This window comes from Corvus moneduloides, chromosome 6, assembly GCF_009650955.1.
Source record: "Corvus moneduloides isolate bCorMon1 chromosome 6, bCorMon1.pri, whole genome shotgun sequence".
In the NCBI taxonomy this organism is placed as follows: domain Eukaryota; kingdom Metazoa; phylum Chordata; class Aves; order Passeriformes; family Corvidae; genus Corvus; species Corvus moneduloides.
The window spans coordinates 30,920,496-30,937,812 of record NC_045481.1 but is presented as its reverse complement, the minus strand read 5'-3'; the positions used below and the strand labels follow the sequence as shown (position 1 = coordinate 30,937,812).

General features: G+C 37.8%; 1 protein-coding gene across 5 annotated transcripts in view; it reads right to left on the bottom strand.

Moving 5' to 3' along the window:
- Positions 1 to 2,696: 2,696 nt before the first annotated feature.
- C6H15orf41 (chromosome 6 C15orf41 homolog) overlaps positions 2,697 to 17,317 on the bottom strand; it is a 135,206-nt gene continuing 120,585 nt past the window's right edge. For 2 of the 5 annotated variants that reach the window (XM_032112318.1, XM_032112312.1), the window contains one exon: positions 10,616 to 13,489. In XM_032112318.1, the coding sequence (XP_031968209.1) occupies positions 13,354 to 13,489 (136 nt within the window). In that variant the 3' untranslated portion in view covers positions 10,616 to 13,353. Of the gene's footprint in view, positions 5,169 to 10,615; positions 13,490 to 17,317 lie in introns of those variants that run through there. The other 3 variants (XM_032112315.1, XM_032112313.1, XM_032112314.1) reach the window with 3 other exon arrangements.

Here is a 17,317-nt window from a genome sequence, read left to right as displayed (position 1 = left end):
AAAAAGGCAGCTTTATACCAGAAAAATCAGACATACAACCAAGTTGCTTCTCCTTGATTGAAAGCATCCATATAACTGTCTGTGTCTATGATAAAAGTAAATAAAAATACAGCTGCATTTCACTTCAAATTGAAGTCTTATAAAGCTGAATTGGGATTTTCAAGAGCATTTGGCAACTGACTTAACTTAGATTCCTCTGAAATAATCGGCAAGTGATGCCTAGAGGCAATGAGTTAAGTTGCTGCTGATTGCCCTAGCAAAATCCCACTCATGATTTCTTAATTCATCTCTTAGAAGATATGGCAACAAGGTAAGTCTCGTAGATTGTAGTATATGGATTGTCAAGTAGTTCTTAGAAACGATAGTCCTTGTCTTTCTAAATTAAGTGGTCAATATCCTCCCCTGAACACCAATGGTAAGGCTAAATTACCTCTAAGAAATATGTGTAAGATTTTCCAGAACTGAGATAAGCCTAAAACATGGAAGTTGCTAATTTCTGCTGCTAGCAGCATTGAATTTCTTCGGGCAACCCAAAATACAAAAGTGTGCGTTGCTTTATTTGCAAAATCCTCTTCAGATTCAGTATATAAGAATCCCACTTAGCTTTTAGTCAGAGTGCACAACAAGAACAAAAAGCACACTGTAAATATTTTGGTTTGTGCAGCACAAGATTGCCTTTGAACACTATGTGGGAAACAAAACCAAGGAAAAAAAACCAACCCCAAACAAATTTTAAACAAGAAAAAGCAAAACGTTGTAGTATAGAAGCACAGATGTACACGGAACTCAGAAGCTGAAGTACTGTCCATTGTGGGGTTTTGGTAATAAACTTAATTTCAATGCCTTGGTTTACCTGTGTCAGAGGTACAGTGGGAAAACTAACACCTTACAAATACTGTTAGATTAGCTGTCTCAGAAGGATCGTTCACCAACCCTTACACAATTCTAGCAGAACAGATGTTGTTGTTCACTGCAACTTCTCAGCAAGAGATTCGTATGTCTGGAAGAATCCAAGTCTGTTTTGAGGTCAGGCATCCAATACAAGTTTTTAATATTGATGTACCAGGATTATTTTTAGAATTGTACTGGTCTGCTTTTGTGTGCTGTTATTCCTTCCTGTCATGTCATATGGAGTCTGCTCCGAGACTTCCAAGTTTGTATGCTTTCTGGGCTCTTTGTCTAGCCACCTGCTTACCCAGAGATACACCAGACCCTTTGAAGAGAAATCTCATTGTGCAGTACAGAGGTTTCTGAACTCATTCTGCCTGAACTATTTCTGTGACAAATCTGCTAATTTCACAAGTAGAAAAGTCATCTCTAATAGACAGTTCACTACAGCTTCTGGCAGACCAATTCTCATCTTTCTACTTTATACCTTATGCGAGAAGTTCTCCTGCTACCTTTTGTATCCCTCCATCACATTCAGACTATGCAACTGACGACAGTCTTTTGAATTTGGAAGCATCATGTGACCAGACTTTCTAATGAAATTACCAGGATTCACACTTGTGCCTGCCTTGGCCTCCTAGTGTTCCTGGCAATTTTTATTTTTTTCCTCCTTGAAGTATTTTAATTATTTTTCTTCTCTCTTGCTTTTGCTATAATTGTGAGTTTAAGGGCATTCACCACCCACAACAAAGAACAGCCAAGCAAAAAAATCCAAACCCCAATCCAAGCACCCTTGAAAGCTCTCAGTGGCACAGCTGATGTTTAGGGCACAAGGGAAGTAAAACACCGTTGCACTGCTTTTTCATTATAGCTGTATTCATCATCAGGTTCCAGTGTTTGTCCTAGAGTTTCTAAAATGGAGCTTAGGTGGTTGTAAAGAAGAGTGAACTATGGAGATGGCTTGACAAAGTGCATTATGAGGCAGATGCATTTTCTTTCATTCCTTGGTTGGGGTCAGCTATACTCCATCCATGGAGATGCAGCTTCTTTAGTTGTATGTTTACAAACATGGAAGAATGGCTGGTCTGTGTTTTGCACACAGCCCAGCATCAGCACTCATTCATTGCTTTGAAAATTGCTCAGCATTTTTGTGATCGGATGAGATTTATGTTTTGAGCTGGTTCAGTGACTCAGAACACACCTTTTCACACATGAACAGAAAAATGTTACATCATGCTGTGTATCAGCCAGTGAACAATTCTGGACATCTCTGAGAGTTGTGGTGTTTTTCTTCCCTTTTTGTCACTGAATTCAAGCGGTACTGTATGCTTCCTTTCATTAAATGAACAATGGCACACAGAGGTAGCTTTATCAGCTCAAAGATACCTCTTATTTCTTGACAAACCTGTGTACCCTCAGTGTGCTCATCTGCCATTCAGCATAAGTTGTGCCACTCAGATCCATCTAAAACTTGCCAATATTCTTGTTGTATCCAGATCTCAGTATTTTTGACAGAGGCCATATACAAAGCAGAGAAATATATTGGCTCTCTGTTCCTTCTTCAAGCATTGACTTTTATATCGTGTCACCAGAGCTTTAATAAATTGTAGATTGGAAAATACATAAATGTTTTTTAAGTCACCCAAGGAATGATGATTCAGAAGCACAGAAGGAGACGTGGCTCCACAACTTGAGGAGATAAACTGAACTGAAGGTGTTTCTGACAAAGGTATTATTCCAGTCATGGGAGTTAATGGAACTTTCCAAAGTGAGAACAATGTGGAAAGATTAAACAAACCAGACAATGAAACAATTATATAAAAATATCTTCATTTTTAGCACATTGGCAAATGAATACATTTAGCAAAGTATACAAGTCTCACAAGCTGCCTCTCAATCTGGACCTGCGGAGCTGAGAGAAAGCACTGCAGCAATGAGGAGAGAGACAGTGAGAAATCAAGAGTACATCAGCAGACAATGCAAACATACTGTAAAACTGCTTTTAGCCCTTAAGCCAGGTCAAGACTAATTCTATTGCTGATTCAGTTCTGTAGAGCCAGATAATAAAACCCACCACACTGATCAAAACAGAGAGGTACAGTTTGGTTCTTCTGTCACAGGACTGTCAATGCTTGAATTCAAACCTGGGATTTCGTCCTTACGATAGCTCCATTCCTCTGTTTTCCTTTGCTCCTGATTCACCTTGGATACGCCTTGCCAAAGAATTCAGGAAAACACTTTTTGATATCTTTGAAGGAAATGGAGGCCAAGAAATCAGAAAATGCTTTGCTGTTTAGCTTTTAGTATTTATCAAACCAGGAAGCCATCACTTACGGGATGGCCATCTGTCTCTAGTTTTCCTCAATATTTTCTTATTTTCCCCTTATGAAAATAACAGATTTCGTGTGCTTGATGCTTAGCTGCGTCAAACCACGACACCATCCAAGGGCTAAATAGACACAGGAAGTCGTGTTCTCACATTGTTAATGGATCAGTGGGAAGCACACTAATGCATTTCACTAGCTAACATATTTAAAGATATAACTTGTGTGCCTGAGAGTTTTGATGTCTCACTGTTGTGAATATGGCGGCTACTATGCCCCTAAGAATACTGTTTTTCTAAATTTTCTAAATTTCCTAGATTAAAAACACATGGAAAGGGAATAGGGGAGATTCAGCAAATTGAATCAGATGAGAGAAAATAGTGAAAACTTCATAGAGGAAAAAATAATTGAAAACCTCATTAATGAAAGTGGAAATGAGCAAAAGAAGTGGATTTCATAGAAAAAACTAGCAGAGTTGGGAGAACAAAGTGGCTTTTAATTAAAGATACCTTTTATTGAATGCAATTTAGCAGAAGAAACTTTCTGTGGGTTATAAGACACCTATGTACTGACCCAGAAAGGTGGGCCACCTTGAGAGTGTCTTCCAAAGCAGGACTGGGCAAAGAGCAGCTGTCACCTAAGTCTCTGGCGACGACTTTCCCCCTGTTGTCCTTCAGGGGCTGCATGTTGCCTCTCTTCAGAAGCAGCCACTAACAGCTTTAGTCAGGCTTAGCACATGGAGCAAGCAGAGCTTTGCGCAGCTCTGGAAGAAGAAACGGACAGACATAAGCAGTGTAGGAAGGAAGAATGTATAAAAGGTAACAAGAAGGCTAGTACAGCACAATTTTTAAAGGAAAATGGAATTAGAACCAAAGTGTTATATTAACACAGAAAAAAAACTGAGAAAAAAGCTAACAGGATGAGTGTGAAGCAGTTTCTTTAGTGAGAAATGTAAAGTAATTCTGAACCAACTGTTTAAGCACAAGAAGGTATTCTTCTACTTGGTGCTCACTGTATTGGCTCTCGCCATTCTTGTGCCATAGCACGTACGGCTCAAAATGGACACTGTGTCAGTATTAGCAAAAGTCACTGTGACTTTTAAAGAGTTATCCCAGAAAGTAGGAATGAGACTGTAACACCTTCCCTACTTTGGAAAACCAGCTTGTTAACATGCCAAGACTTCTGCAGAAGACCAATATGGCTGAATAAAATCCAGTCCCTGTGGAAGAATAAGAGAGTAAATGCTCACCCACCAGCATGATGCTGCTAAACACAGTTGCCAGTAGATGACTGTCTCTGATCTAGTCTAGCAATGAAGTGATGTTGGGTAGGATAAGGAAAAAAATCAGCAGACTCATAGCTCCCCCCAGGCATACCTGGGGCAGAGATGGGTAAGTATGAGAAAAATGCAATGGAGTTTGCTTTTCAGTCCTCATAGCAGAGCTCTGATAAACTGACCACTTTGTGTAAGTAAGTTCTTATGCCTGAGTAATTGAAGGAGAAAAGTCTGAAGTTTGTAAAACGGGAACACAGAGACTGCAAATTACACCCTGTAAAAAGGACACCATATTTTCCCTCTAAATGCACTCTTCCATGTTACTTTTTCAGCTAACAAACACTTTATCTGGGATGTAATTAAAATTCCCCATTGTCTCCCAAATATTAGATACTTTATTTTGTTCTTTCTCTTTAGTTAGTATTAGCTATGAGTAAGTTATCTATCTCTGGTCAAGGAGCATAAAACAATTATGCAAAGCATGAATGGTTTGGACTGTTTCAAGCCAAATACAGCATGGATTAGGCAAATGGAAGATAAATCTGTGACACTTACTATCTTGCATTCTTAAGACACATCTCCTTGTCACGCCAGAAAATGTTGCTGAGCTTCCAGGGTCTGTGTGTTGCTGGAGCACAAGTAACTCTTACCCTCTGCCTTCAGCAAACCTTACTGAAAAGCTGGGATGAAAGGAAAGCACAGGAAAACTTCCGTCAGCTGGAGCCTCCAGCTTTTTGGCAAACCAGTACAAGCTCATCACAGCCAATAACTGCACGAGTAGTAACAGAATCTTTTAAGATGATCAAGCCAACCTGAGAACTGAGAATTCGGACCATCATGGCAAATGTACACCTAAGCAAAAAAAGTTGTTGCTTCTGCATGCTACACTTTGCTAGCAGACTCTTTCCTACTATTTATTTTGTTAAAGTAAATGTTTATTTCACAAACTGAGCAGTAAGCCACATCTTCTGACTATGAAGACTGGTGGTAGAAGTTTTAAGAGCATATCCTGTGATGGATATATCCCATTAGTCTATATTTTATTGGTGACGGCTAACCATCAAATTCTGTAATAACCTTGAAACACACAGTTTTAACTCATTGACTTCAGATTACACATTCAAAACTTTGTGAATCACATCAAGTATTTATTTCCAAAGGGTGGAATTCAAACTAAACAGAACACAGAAGTAGTCTGAAGTCAACAAGTTAAAATTAAAAATACACTAGCAAGTAGTATCTGCAAAAAGGAAAAGAATAATAGGATAAAAAAAAGATTGATTTGTGATGAATATGGATATGGACATTATAAAAGGTCCAGCCTAAATCGAACACAACAACTTGTCATTGAAGGAACATATTTGCAGGAATCTTGTACATAATGGGTTTCTAAAATACAACACACATGTGTAGAGTAACAAATATAATCATAACATTAAAAACTTTCTGTGAAAAAATGTTGGAAGATTTTGTGGTGTTTCGTTCAGCAAACAATATTCAAATACAGAAAAGGTCAGAAAAAGAAAACAGACACCAGATTTACTCTCCATATGCATTTATAATTGGATGAGATGTAACAGGCTTATTACAGCAAAAAAAGATTTAGGTAAGACATTAGAAAATCTTTCTAACTAAATAAAGATGGGTAGGGAAGTGGATTCCCATAATCTTTCTAAGCATCTCCATCATTGCAGTTTTTAAAGAATAGATTAGACAGACATTTAAGCTGATCTGTATAGACAGTTGTGCCTCAGAGGAAGGATGAAACTGTGTGTCTTGAGACTCAACAGTGCCTATTTCTTTTTTTTATGATGTGTAGCCAGACTACTTTTTTCTAAGTGTATTTTATCATTCGTATGTAATGCAGTGCCAAACACATTAAAATATGGCTGCCTAAAGAGTGTATGGAAATAAACTGATCAAAATAGTTTTTATGTTTTTCTACTCATTATGGAGCTATCATGCTGTGGCAGAATACAAAATGAAGTGTGGCATGAATGCTCACTATGGAAAAGCAAAAGAAAATTAAAAAGAAGAAAATTAATCCAATGCAACCATTTGTAATGGAAAATGTCTTCTGGTAATAAAGCTTGCATTTTCCTAGTACTCTTCTACTAGGACTTTCAAAGACCTTTCAGAAATTTTCTTGGCACCCCTGAGGCACTTTGGGACGCAAGACCACAACTGTGCAGCTTCACATTGGAGACAGAAGCTCCAGTATGCCCAGGTCAAGTTCTGAAAGCTGCGGGCTCTCAGCAGGGCAGGGCCTGGACTCCTCCAGATGCAGCTCATCCCCTCTCCCATGTCACGCTCTCTTAACATCACTGTCACTTGTCAACTTGCAGAAATGTCTCATTGCTCTCACCAACACTTAAACATGGGATACCACCTTCTACAACAGGAATAAACATTGATTTACTTCCCTTTCCTGGAGACCTCCACCAACACACCTATACCAAGCAAATATCTATCAGGGACTTCTATAAGAAAAAGGGTACCTGATATTTATTAACAGCAAAAATAATATTTGTGTATATTTGGACAACTGTATGACTTCGATCTAGTGTCCTGACTTCTCTCCTTAGGACAGAGACCCAGACAGATTTCATGTGTTTGTATAGCATGCTGAACCACAGAGTCATTGCTCTTGGCAAGCATCTCTCATTGACATTATAAAAGAATAATATATTACACATTTGTGTCCTAATGCTAGTCATATACTCTGAAATCCTGAATTTGCATAAAGTTTATAACCTTGACTTGGTGCTTTTTTAGGTATTTTCAAAAATAATTATTTAATATTGTTATTGTTTGACCAATTTACATGTCTGCTTTAACAATGAATACTTGAGCTATGCAAATAGTATTTGCTGTGTAAATGAACATTTTCCCATGTTCATATTATTTTTCTTCAACAAGTTCTCAGAGGTAAATACATTATAGCAAATCTGTCTGTTTACAGATAGCTGGACATCAATATAAATCTGTTAAATGTCTGTATAAAAAAAGAAGTGGTTGTCTGTTATTGGCTAGATTAATGTTCTAAAAATCCTCAACTTTGCACTAATATGCCTTTAACTGCCTTTTAATACCACACTTTTGTGTATCACTATTAAAAGCAACAGCAAAAACTATTTACACAATGTAGGGAAAAAACCCTTCCAACTCTCTAATAAGGACAATAACCTTAGCCAAGGATATTTCTCTATTTCTCTAAAATTAATAACTAGCTGGGGTTAATGGCCACTGGCTTCACCTTAGGCCCTCAATTAATCCCTGAACCTCAATTGTTATTACCTAATTGACTTAGTTTCATTTCATTTTAACATTTCAAAGTGATCTTCCTAAAATCACACTGACAGAGTAACGTGGTCTCTGTAGATATGCACTGACATGGTTTCAATACTGTTACTTCGTCTCCATACGCTTGCATTGACATTTCATTTTGCGTTGACATCGCAGTGCCACATCTATGGATCTGTGCAAATGACATGCAATTGTTCACGTTAGGTGAAAGCCTGGCCAGGAGCGAGGGCAGGCTGGTGTCCTATGCAGGGACATGATGCCAGCTGAGAGCTAGTAAGAATTAATGTTATAATTTTTAATAATTGTTTTTATTGCAAATATTATTTGTATGTTTGTAAACAGAAGAAATAACAAATTTCACTTGAAGTCTTCCTGGCTTCCTTAAGTAAACACACAAACAAAAATCTTTTTACTAAGATCAACTTAAAAACCTAGCTTGAAAAATGTACCAGTCTTTTAAAATGTATTTAAAACCAGCTTTTTTAATATTACCATTTCATGCTTATTTGAGGCTGCAAACAAATTATGCAAATATTGTGTGTTCAAATATCATCATATCAACGCAAGTAGCTGAATACTCTAAGATGAAACTCTAAACCAAGAAATCCTCATAAAAATAGGGCATCAAAATAGTGTCTTTTTATCATGTGGAAAAGTTTTTGAAAAGTCTTTTGAAGCTCTTTGATCCTGCTCTGGAATAATTTTGGTAGATTACTATTGTACGAAACCCATAATTTATAGTAGCTGACCTCAGCTGCTCTTTGTATAACAGCCATATATGAAACAATAGCAGGAAAGTGAAAAATACAAGGGGAACTAAAACTGCTCTGTTTATTATGTAGCTCATAATTACATCTTCCTCATTTAATCTTTTGAATCCTGGCATGTTTTTAATAATACAGGTTCAATTAATATTTACTATACACAGGAGAGTTAGTTTTGAGTAACACATTTAGACTATCCAAACTTTGTGTAACTTGTGACCTTTCCCTAACCTAAGAGAGGTCTATTTTATACAGATCGTACCAGATAGACAGTTTCTCTATAAATGGTGAAGTTGCTGCCAAGCTCCCATTGTCAGCTAGTTCATTTTTCAACAGGCACACTTTAGGTTCCTATCACACCACTGTAAAGAGCAAGCCCTTGAGGTTTCTTCTTTTGTCAATGTAATAAAAATCCACAACAAATGGCCTTTTGTGACTTAGAATAACATGATAGGAGGATTTTTTTGTTGTTTTTGCAGGCAGCCTCCCATTTTATTCTGTAATATTAAATCAATACTTGAGCAGCATTTGTTCTAATGTACTTTATCTCATCCTCAAAATAACAAATACATGTTTCTAACAACTGTTACCCTAGCTCCATATTTACCACCTAACAGCAGAAGATCCCTTTGGAAGAAGCTACCTATTGTAAGACTACATCAGATGAAGTAACACCAAGAATCAAGTTAAATTCTGTGTACTTTTTGTTGACCCTTGAGGAATTGTTATCAACTCTGGTAAATACCAACAACCTGTAGAATGTACAAACTTTTGCCAGATCGACTGTGATGTGGAAATGGGGACATACCCATCTTTTCCACTCTGAACCAATGAGATTTTGGCACAGGAGGAAAGCTAAACCTTTAACTTCAACAGATCTCCTTGCAGAAGTAGTGCACAAAGAAGGCACGAACTCAGAGAAAACAAGGCTCCTTAATGAAAGACCTGCTTTAACAGCTGAATTCCTAATATTGCCTACGCCTATTTTCTAGTAGCACAGAGGCACTACTAACTTAGTCCTCTGTACAATTGTACTCTCAATAGAGGAGAGAGTGACTATTCTGCACTAAGTGTGCTCTGTTTGGTAAATATACCCAGCCTGCAGAAATGACCTATGTTTCACACCAAGAGAATGAAGAAGATCATCACAACGGTTCTGCATTACAAAACTATGTGGAAATTTGAGGACAGTCTACTTGGAATCTAGAGCTGCTATTTAAATTAGAGTAAGAGCAAAATTGCTTTAGATGGTTGGTCAGTCCAAATGTATACAGAAATGGAAACAGCACTCTTCAGATGTAGTAACAGAAACAGAAGCAGGCGGTACAAAACATGGTAGAAACTTTTCAAATAGGACACAAGCAAATGGGAGGATATTGAATAAATAAATGTGAAATGGTTAAAATAAGATGGAAAATTAAAAGGGAATGATTGAGTGGCAAATGGAAAGAGGCATTGATAGTCTTCTGTAGTAGTCTAGATGGTGGAGAAATCCAAAAACCAATACCAGGAAAGAATGACTTTTTGAATGAGCAAATACAACCTAACAGGATGAAAACTATTCATGAACTACCAGTACTATTAACGTAATGAGGTAAGCACTATAGGACATTTGGTCCCCTTTCTTCAGCTTTAGACGAAAGTTCTTCTGCTCTGAGCTGTCTTTAGGGAAAGATTATGAAACTCATACTAATAATGTGTCCCCAGAATATAGGAATGGCAAAACCCCTGCTTTCTTCCTATACTAGAGTGTGTGGCCCACCATTGTGTTGTTCCTCCTTCACAAGGAAGTTTTGCTTCCCTACTCAATACAATTACATCAATTCCTAAAGCTCAGAACAGGCCCTATACCAGTGGTGGTAAGAGCAGATGCTTGCAAGTCTATATATGCCAGTGAGAACATCATTCAGTTTTATGTTCACTTCTGTTTTCTGGCTTGGCATAATTCATTAGCACACTCTACATAATACTCCATAAAACTGAATTTGGTTTTAATGTTAAGGTTCTAATGGCCACAACATTGTTTAAGAAAACAAAATCAAGAAAAAACTCACAAGCAAACAGCAGTGCTTCCTCTTTAATATTAAATGGATGTTTACATCTGATAAACAGAGAAAAATACTCAAATGAGGGTTTTTTTTCAGTATACAAGTAGTAATAACAAAACAGTCCTAATTTTTTTCTATATTTTGCTTTCAGCATTTAAAATAGTGACACAGCATAGTTTTTATAGTGGCAAAGCTTTTTTGATAGCATGCAATTAAATTAGTACAGTATATAGACTTTCGTGGCTAATTTAATTCTCATTCTAATACAAAGATTCTTAAAGTGGGCAATATATGAAGATGAGTTGAAAGCTCTGATTAAAGACAGCTGTACTGCTTTCCAACCTGGTATGTCACAACACTAGGTAGAGGAATAAATAAACAAATATAAGCCTAACCTGATTTATCTGTGCGTCTCCACATAAATTTGTTTAATGTAAAAACAAATAAAGAAAAGCTTTGATGGAGGTTAGTGGAATTTTCAACATCTGTGCAGATAAATTTAATTTATTCAAAAAGAAAATGCAGCATTAGTGTATCATGTAAAAGCTAATTTAAATGATTTCATATAACAGAAAGCATATGCAGTAGCTAAAACAAATTCCGTTTGCCTTTAAAACCCATTTCACTCAGACAACCATTATTTCTGAATTTTCTACTATGATAATGTTCAGTTATTTCTTCTTTTTTATTCTCTTCTTGATTTTACACATTCCACTAACCTAAACCATAGTTTAAAGTCCCAGGGGGAGTAACACCCTAAATGTAGCTTGTGTGCAGCATAAGGCAGCTACATTCATTCACAGATTGCTTCTGTGTATCTTTATGGGCAAATCCTTAAGGCTGGTCAGATAAAATAAGCTCAGCACAATACCTTAAACAGTTGAACATAAATGAGTTACAGGTGTTTGAATATTTTTTAAACAAATCTCTTCACTATAACACAGTCAAATCCAAGAAAACATCTCTATACAACAATAACTCACTATAGTGGGGCTATACTAGGCTATCTCTGCAGCAAGGGACAGAGTACCAGAAGACCAAATATATTTTTTCTTGAAAATGAAAGATAAGTCAAAATGATAAATTCCTGTCTGAAACTTGCCAGAAAGTGTTAAGGTGAGAACTAAAAATTAAAAATAGAAATACTGTGTATGCACCTGAAAACTACAGCCGAAAAACTCCTGAGTAGGATTAATATCCTTTCCACTCAAGGCAAGACTGTAAAAACTCTGCACATGATTTCTGAAATCATACAGTGTACAAAGTATCACCTCAACTAATAAAAAGGTGATGAATATGCACTGTACTGTTTTAGAGACCTTTTCCTTCCAGAAAAGGTCATCAACTTGTGCTTTAGGGAGACTGTTATCACACCTTTAATTCTACAACAGAATCCATAGCTCTTCTCAGAAAATCTGAACATGATGAGCATACATGCAAATCTCTCGCTGACATTTTAAAATATTTTGTCCTTTCTTGAATAACAGTTAGCAAAAATAAAGAGTATTGAAGTGTGTCAAGCCCAATAAGCTGCTGTCATCAAAAAACATCTGAGAGCACAAACCTGTGACCCGATCTTGCCCCTCTGAGTGGAGATGTGGATGGAAAAAGAAGAGACTGAACTCAAAATTTCAAGAAGGGCTAACATCCACCTCAATGAACTTCTGATCTTGGTGGTTCTAACACGAGAAAAACAAGGCTCTTAAAGGAAACAACTACACAGGAAACTTCTGTTCATTTGTGTGCTTTATTTGTCTTGTGGAACTGATCCAGTATGAAACACTGTTTTATCTTTTTTTTTAAATTCCCCTTCTTGAACACCAGGATGGCAAACTCCTTCAGAAATACCCCACATAGAGAGCTCCTGCACGTTGTTCTTTTGGACTTCAGTGTCCCAGAAATTTGCTACCTAGAGGGGTCAAGACAGATTCCTTCCTTAGTGAGTTAAGAGAAAAATTCCTAGGTATAGATTCCTTGGGGGTGAGGGAGAGAAAAAGACAAAACGCAAGTTATTTTTGAGTCACTAAAATACTTATTAAACCCCCTAAAAACTACCCCCAAACTTCACAGGCTTATATACATAAAATAAAACCTGTGTTCTTCACTTTCATCCCCCTTTCAAAATCCCCTATTTTTTTAACTGTTAACTTGGGATTACATTGTTGATTTTAACAACCAGATAGTGATAAAACACACGCACCAATTATTATCTCAAAATCTGGGTATTTACTGTAACAGCCATGATCCTCTCTTACCACTTGGGCTTTACCAGCTTTGCGTTATATTGTTTTAAGCCCCAAAACAACAGTCTTTACCAAATCTCCACATCACTGTAGGTGTTTTAGTCACATCACTAGCACATACTGAATTCATAAAAAGCACTTAATTTTATAGGTGACTCTGTAACAGGGATAAGAACTGAAAGCTCCACCTTTCAGCCTCTGCATTTTTGTCTTTGTTTAGAATGCTTGAAGAAGCCATCCGGAAGGAAGAAAGATTATGAGTATCTAGAAACTAGCTGTTTGACAGAGACAGAACTGCTGATAATGAGTGGGTTGTGTCTGTCTTTTTTGGCTGATCACAACAGAGGTCTGAAGCAAAACAGAAACTCTTGATATGTTTGTGTAAAGCAGCAGTAGCATAAGGGCGGGCAGCAGGAGTTCAGCTGAAGTTCAGGGCAGATGCTGCCATTAGTTTACACTGCAGGAAAGTAAAATTGCTTCCGGATTTACCTCTTCCTCCCAACATCAGCGCTGAGCCATGCTGTGTCGCAGAGTCACAATGTCAGTAGGGAAGCAGTCTTTTAGCAGGATACCACGTTCACGATGGCAGTCCAGCTCTTCAATAAATCCGTACCAATAGATGACTAATCCAGGGCCAAATCTACCGAACAAAAAGGAAAAGTGAACTTACGTAACTGTGTTAGGGGAATTTTAATTTCCCACCTCTGTGATTCCAACACAAATTTGGTAATTTCACTGCAAAATTGGAGGGAGTATTTGACCTCCATTTAATTTTCAAATTTTGAATGTGCCATTGATTGCTGTCAATAGTACCTGATTCCATGAATAAGAATGCTATTTAGAGACTCAAAGAATCCACATCGAAGTTTTAGTTTTTTTCTTTTGAATACTCTGCACATGTCAGTAAAAAATACCTATGTATTAAATACTAAATAACATTCAGTAAGTGTGATATATAGAGAAACCTCTTTGGCCATGCACTCTGCTCTTTTAGATTTGTGTGTGCAGACATTAGAAACACAAGGGTTTTACTCATGTCCCAGTTCATTCGAATTATAATATCATGAAGGTGACAAAGAATCCTCAAAATATAATCTCTACAATGAGCTATTATTCAGGTAATTATTAGCATAAATAACAATTCAGAAGAAACAGAAAGTTTGTGCTGTAATGTCTCTGAAATGTGCCTCAGGAATTCCTTAGATATTGCTAACTCTGACTGATCCCCACTAGGCAATCTCAGGAAGTAGCCCCACGGACTATTCTACCCATCAGGAAGTTCAGACCTTCAGGCTGGGTTCATAAAGAAGTAATCACTATCAATCACTGTGTACTGCGATATGTTTTGCACATCAGTTTCACGTTTTTCCTACTGAGAGCACTTAATTAAAGGGCAGCACTACTTCTGGTGTAGTGTTGCAGGAATTTTACAGTGGAATCATAAATTATGAATGTTGGGTTAGTAAAAGGATGTCTAAAAACAGAACTGCTTTCTGTAGTCTAACATTACAGCAGTCTGTACAACATTAGACCAAAAAGCTTTTTCTTTCCTTGATTTATTATATGCTGTAGTGAACTTGCCAAAACCAACAGTGCAGGATGAGCTGTTAGGTACCGTCTGTACAAGAAAAAGTTCAATAGAATGTCATGTAATGGTTTATATACAGAGTTGTACTCAGGACTCAACCAATATGGCAGCCAATTTTTGTTAGCATTTAATTATAATAAATATGAGCTGGGGGGAGGCACGGTAACCTAAATGTCCACTGAGCAGACAATACAAGCCCTCAAAGCCATGGGTAGTGCCAGACTGGCTTCATGAGGGTGGTTTCTTTCCAACAATGCAGGGAAAACTCTATTTGATGTGCTCATGTAATGGAATAGGCATCAAAGGAAGAAGAAACCCCTGTGGCTTCCTCCTGCAGTTTCAATTAGACACGGTACTCTTTTGCCTGAAACTGCTGCAGAGCATTGTAACATTTTGGTCTATGGCTACTACTCTTCAACCTCCAAGTGGCCACAGTTCAGTGGCAGAGTAAATTACCCCTCAGCATAGCTGAGGCCACACTGGCAAATATGCTTTTTGCAACTGAAAGCTGATATTCGAAAACTGAAAGGTTAAAACTCTGACAAATCTGGTTGTACCAGGCAACACATCCTAACACATTTGGCAATAAATACAGCACAGACTAAAAAGTGGCTAATGTGAAGGAAAATGCTGCCTATACCCAATTCCTAAGTTTTGTTTGGCTGGCCAACTATTTCAGCTTCTATGGACTTCTTTCCATTGTCCTTTGCTTAAGCTCCTGTGGGGCCAAAACACGTGGAACCTCACTGTACCTGCAAGCCTGGAGACCCAAGCAGGAGTGAGAGGCCAAGGCAAGTGAGGCCAAGGACTGATGCTCACAGCCTCTGGTGAGACAGCAGTTTGCTGATCCAGGAGGGGCCCCTACTTTTGTCACTTCACAGACTACGTATCTGTTCCCACATCAAGCAAATATAGAAATGGGTAATTGGGTGGGGATGTACTTACATACTAACCATAATTATTTTAAAAGCAAAAATGCCCAGAAGATAGGGAGCAGACCTTACATTTCTAATGGGCTATTTTGTGCAAGGCAGAAGGTATGAAATGTATGCAAGTAGTTACTCATTACGAGCACATGTGCCAGGTAAAATCCTGATGCTAATGAGCAGCTGCTCATCCAAGTTTTGAAGGGCTCATTTTGCTGTGTGGCAGTCTGAATCCCCCATCCACCATAAAATGCATGTGGCACTGTGCTTAAGTAATTTGTTTAGTTATTTTTTGAAACTGTAATTTTAAACAAAATTACTATTTCAAGATACCTCAAAAGGCTAATTTATGTCTTGTGAGCAAATCACCTCAGCTCAAGCACAATTTCTGAGGTGCTTAGAAAATTATGTTCAGAAATACCAAATTTGATAATAAAATTATATACAAGAACATCTGCAGACTGTTAATGGCAGGAGCAAGTACATCTTTAGCATGAGAACATCCATCAATCCTGCTTCTGACTGTGGGGTTACAGCGAAACTGTTTGCCCTGTGCTGTCTAGGTTGCATTTTTTCAACTCTATTGTGCCATTCGTTCTATTATAGGTCTATATCACAAAGCTCATGTGTATGATTATTACAGTGCAGATACTGCAACACGATGTATCAGACAACAAGGCCCATGGAAAAGAAATATACATGGACGGATTCTTGATAGATGTTTCAGAGATGTTTATTTCTCCAGCCACATGGCCGGGGCTCAGCGGAGGAACTGCTCAATCACGGGACCAAGGGTCCTTCTGCCCGCGCAGGGAACACAAACCAACCAGTGGGAACAAGGCTGAGCAGGGGCAGGGAAACCCCGTGTCTGTGCCCTCAGGGCCCCTCTCCCAGGGCTACACGGCAGGGGGGAGGGCCCCAACATATGATCACATAAAAACCCATGTCATACTTTTGTTTAAGAACACTTAAGTGCAGTACTTAAGACCAAAATTAACTTGTTGGCCCATTAAGCATTTGCCACTGACTATCAGGAACTCCTGCTGCTAAGTGCTAATTTCTCTTTCATTAATGCCCAGAGTTGGCAAACCACAAACAATGCCACTGGTTAATTACTGCTGCCTTAATTTGAAAAGACATTTAACCTTTTTGTATAAGGGGATGAGGTAGGGAAATGTAACCTGGAAGTAAGAACCATACTTTTTAATTTGACTCCTTCCCAAGTGGAGATATGACACCCTGAGGAATGGAAGTAAGTGCTGTGAATTACAAAGTAAAGCTACAAATTGATTTCTTGTATCAGTTGTAACATTGAACAAGTTAGTGACTGACTGTGGTTTACACACGAGAATGAACTGAACTGAGAGAATGCTTACTTGGTATTGCTATGGGAAGGGGATGCATTCAGTAGCTCCGAGGAGCATAGAAAAACTTTGAATGTACCAATTGGTTCTAAAACTATATAGATACAAGACAGGACAGGTTATCTTATTTCATATGAAAGACACACTGGAGAAAGTTTAGCTAAACTGAAAATCAACCAGAGCATGTAACAAACATTGGACTCCTATGGATTTTCTTCTTTTGGAGAAAAATTGTATAAATCCCTGAAAATATGCTTGTATTTCTTCTCCCCTGTCTTTAGTTCTTAGGTGTGAAAAGCTTAGGTGTGAAGGAACGTGTCCAAAGGTTATAAAAAACTGTAGTTACAGCTATTCCAGTGAAAGTTCTGCTTTTAGAAATTTACTTTTACGAGGGATTTCTTTCTAAAGCTGAAAAGAAATCCAAGTAACTAAGCTTCGGTTAATTCCATGAAGCAAAAATAGAATAAACAGGAAATATAGAAGCAAGCTTCCTTCAGAACATAATAAACAGAGCAAGTGAAAATTGTCCACACAGGCTGCATCAGTTTACTTAAAAATCAACCAATAAATAGGTAGCTACCATTATATAA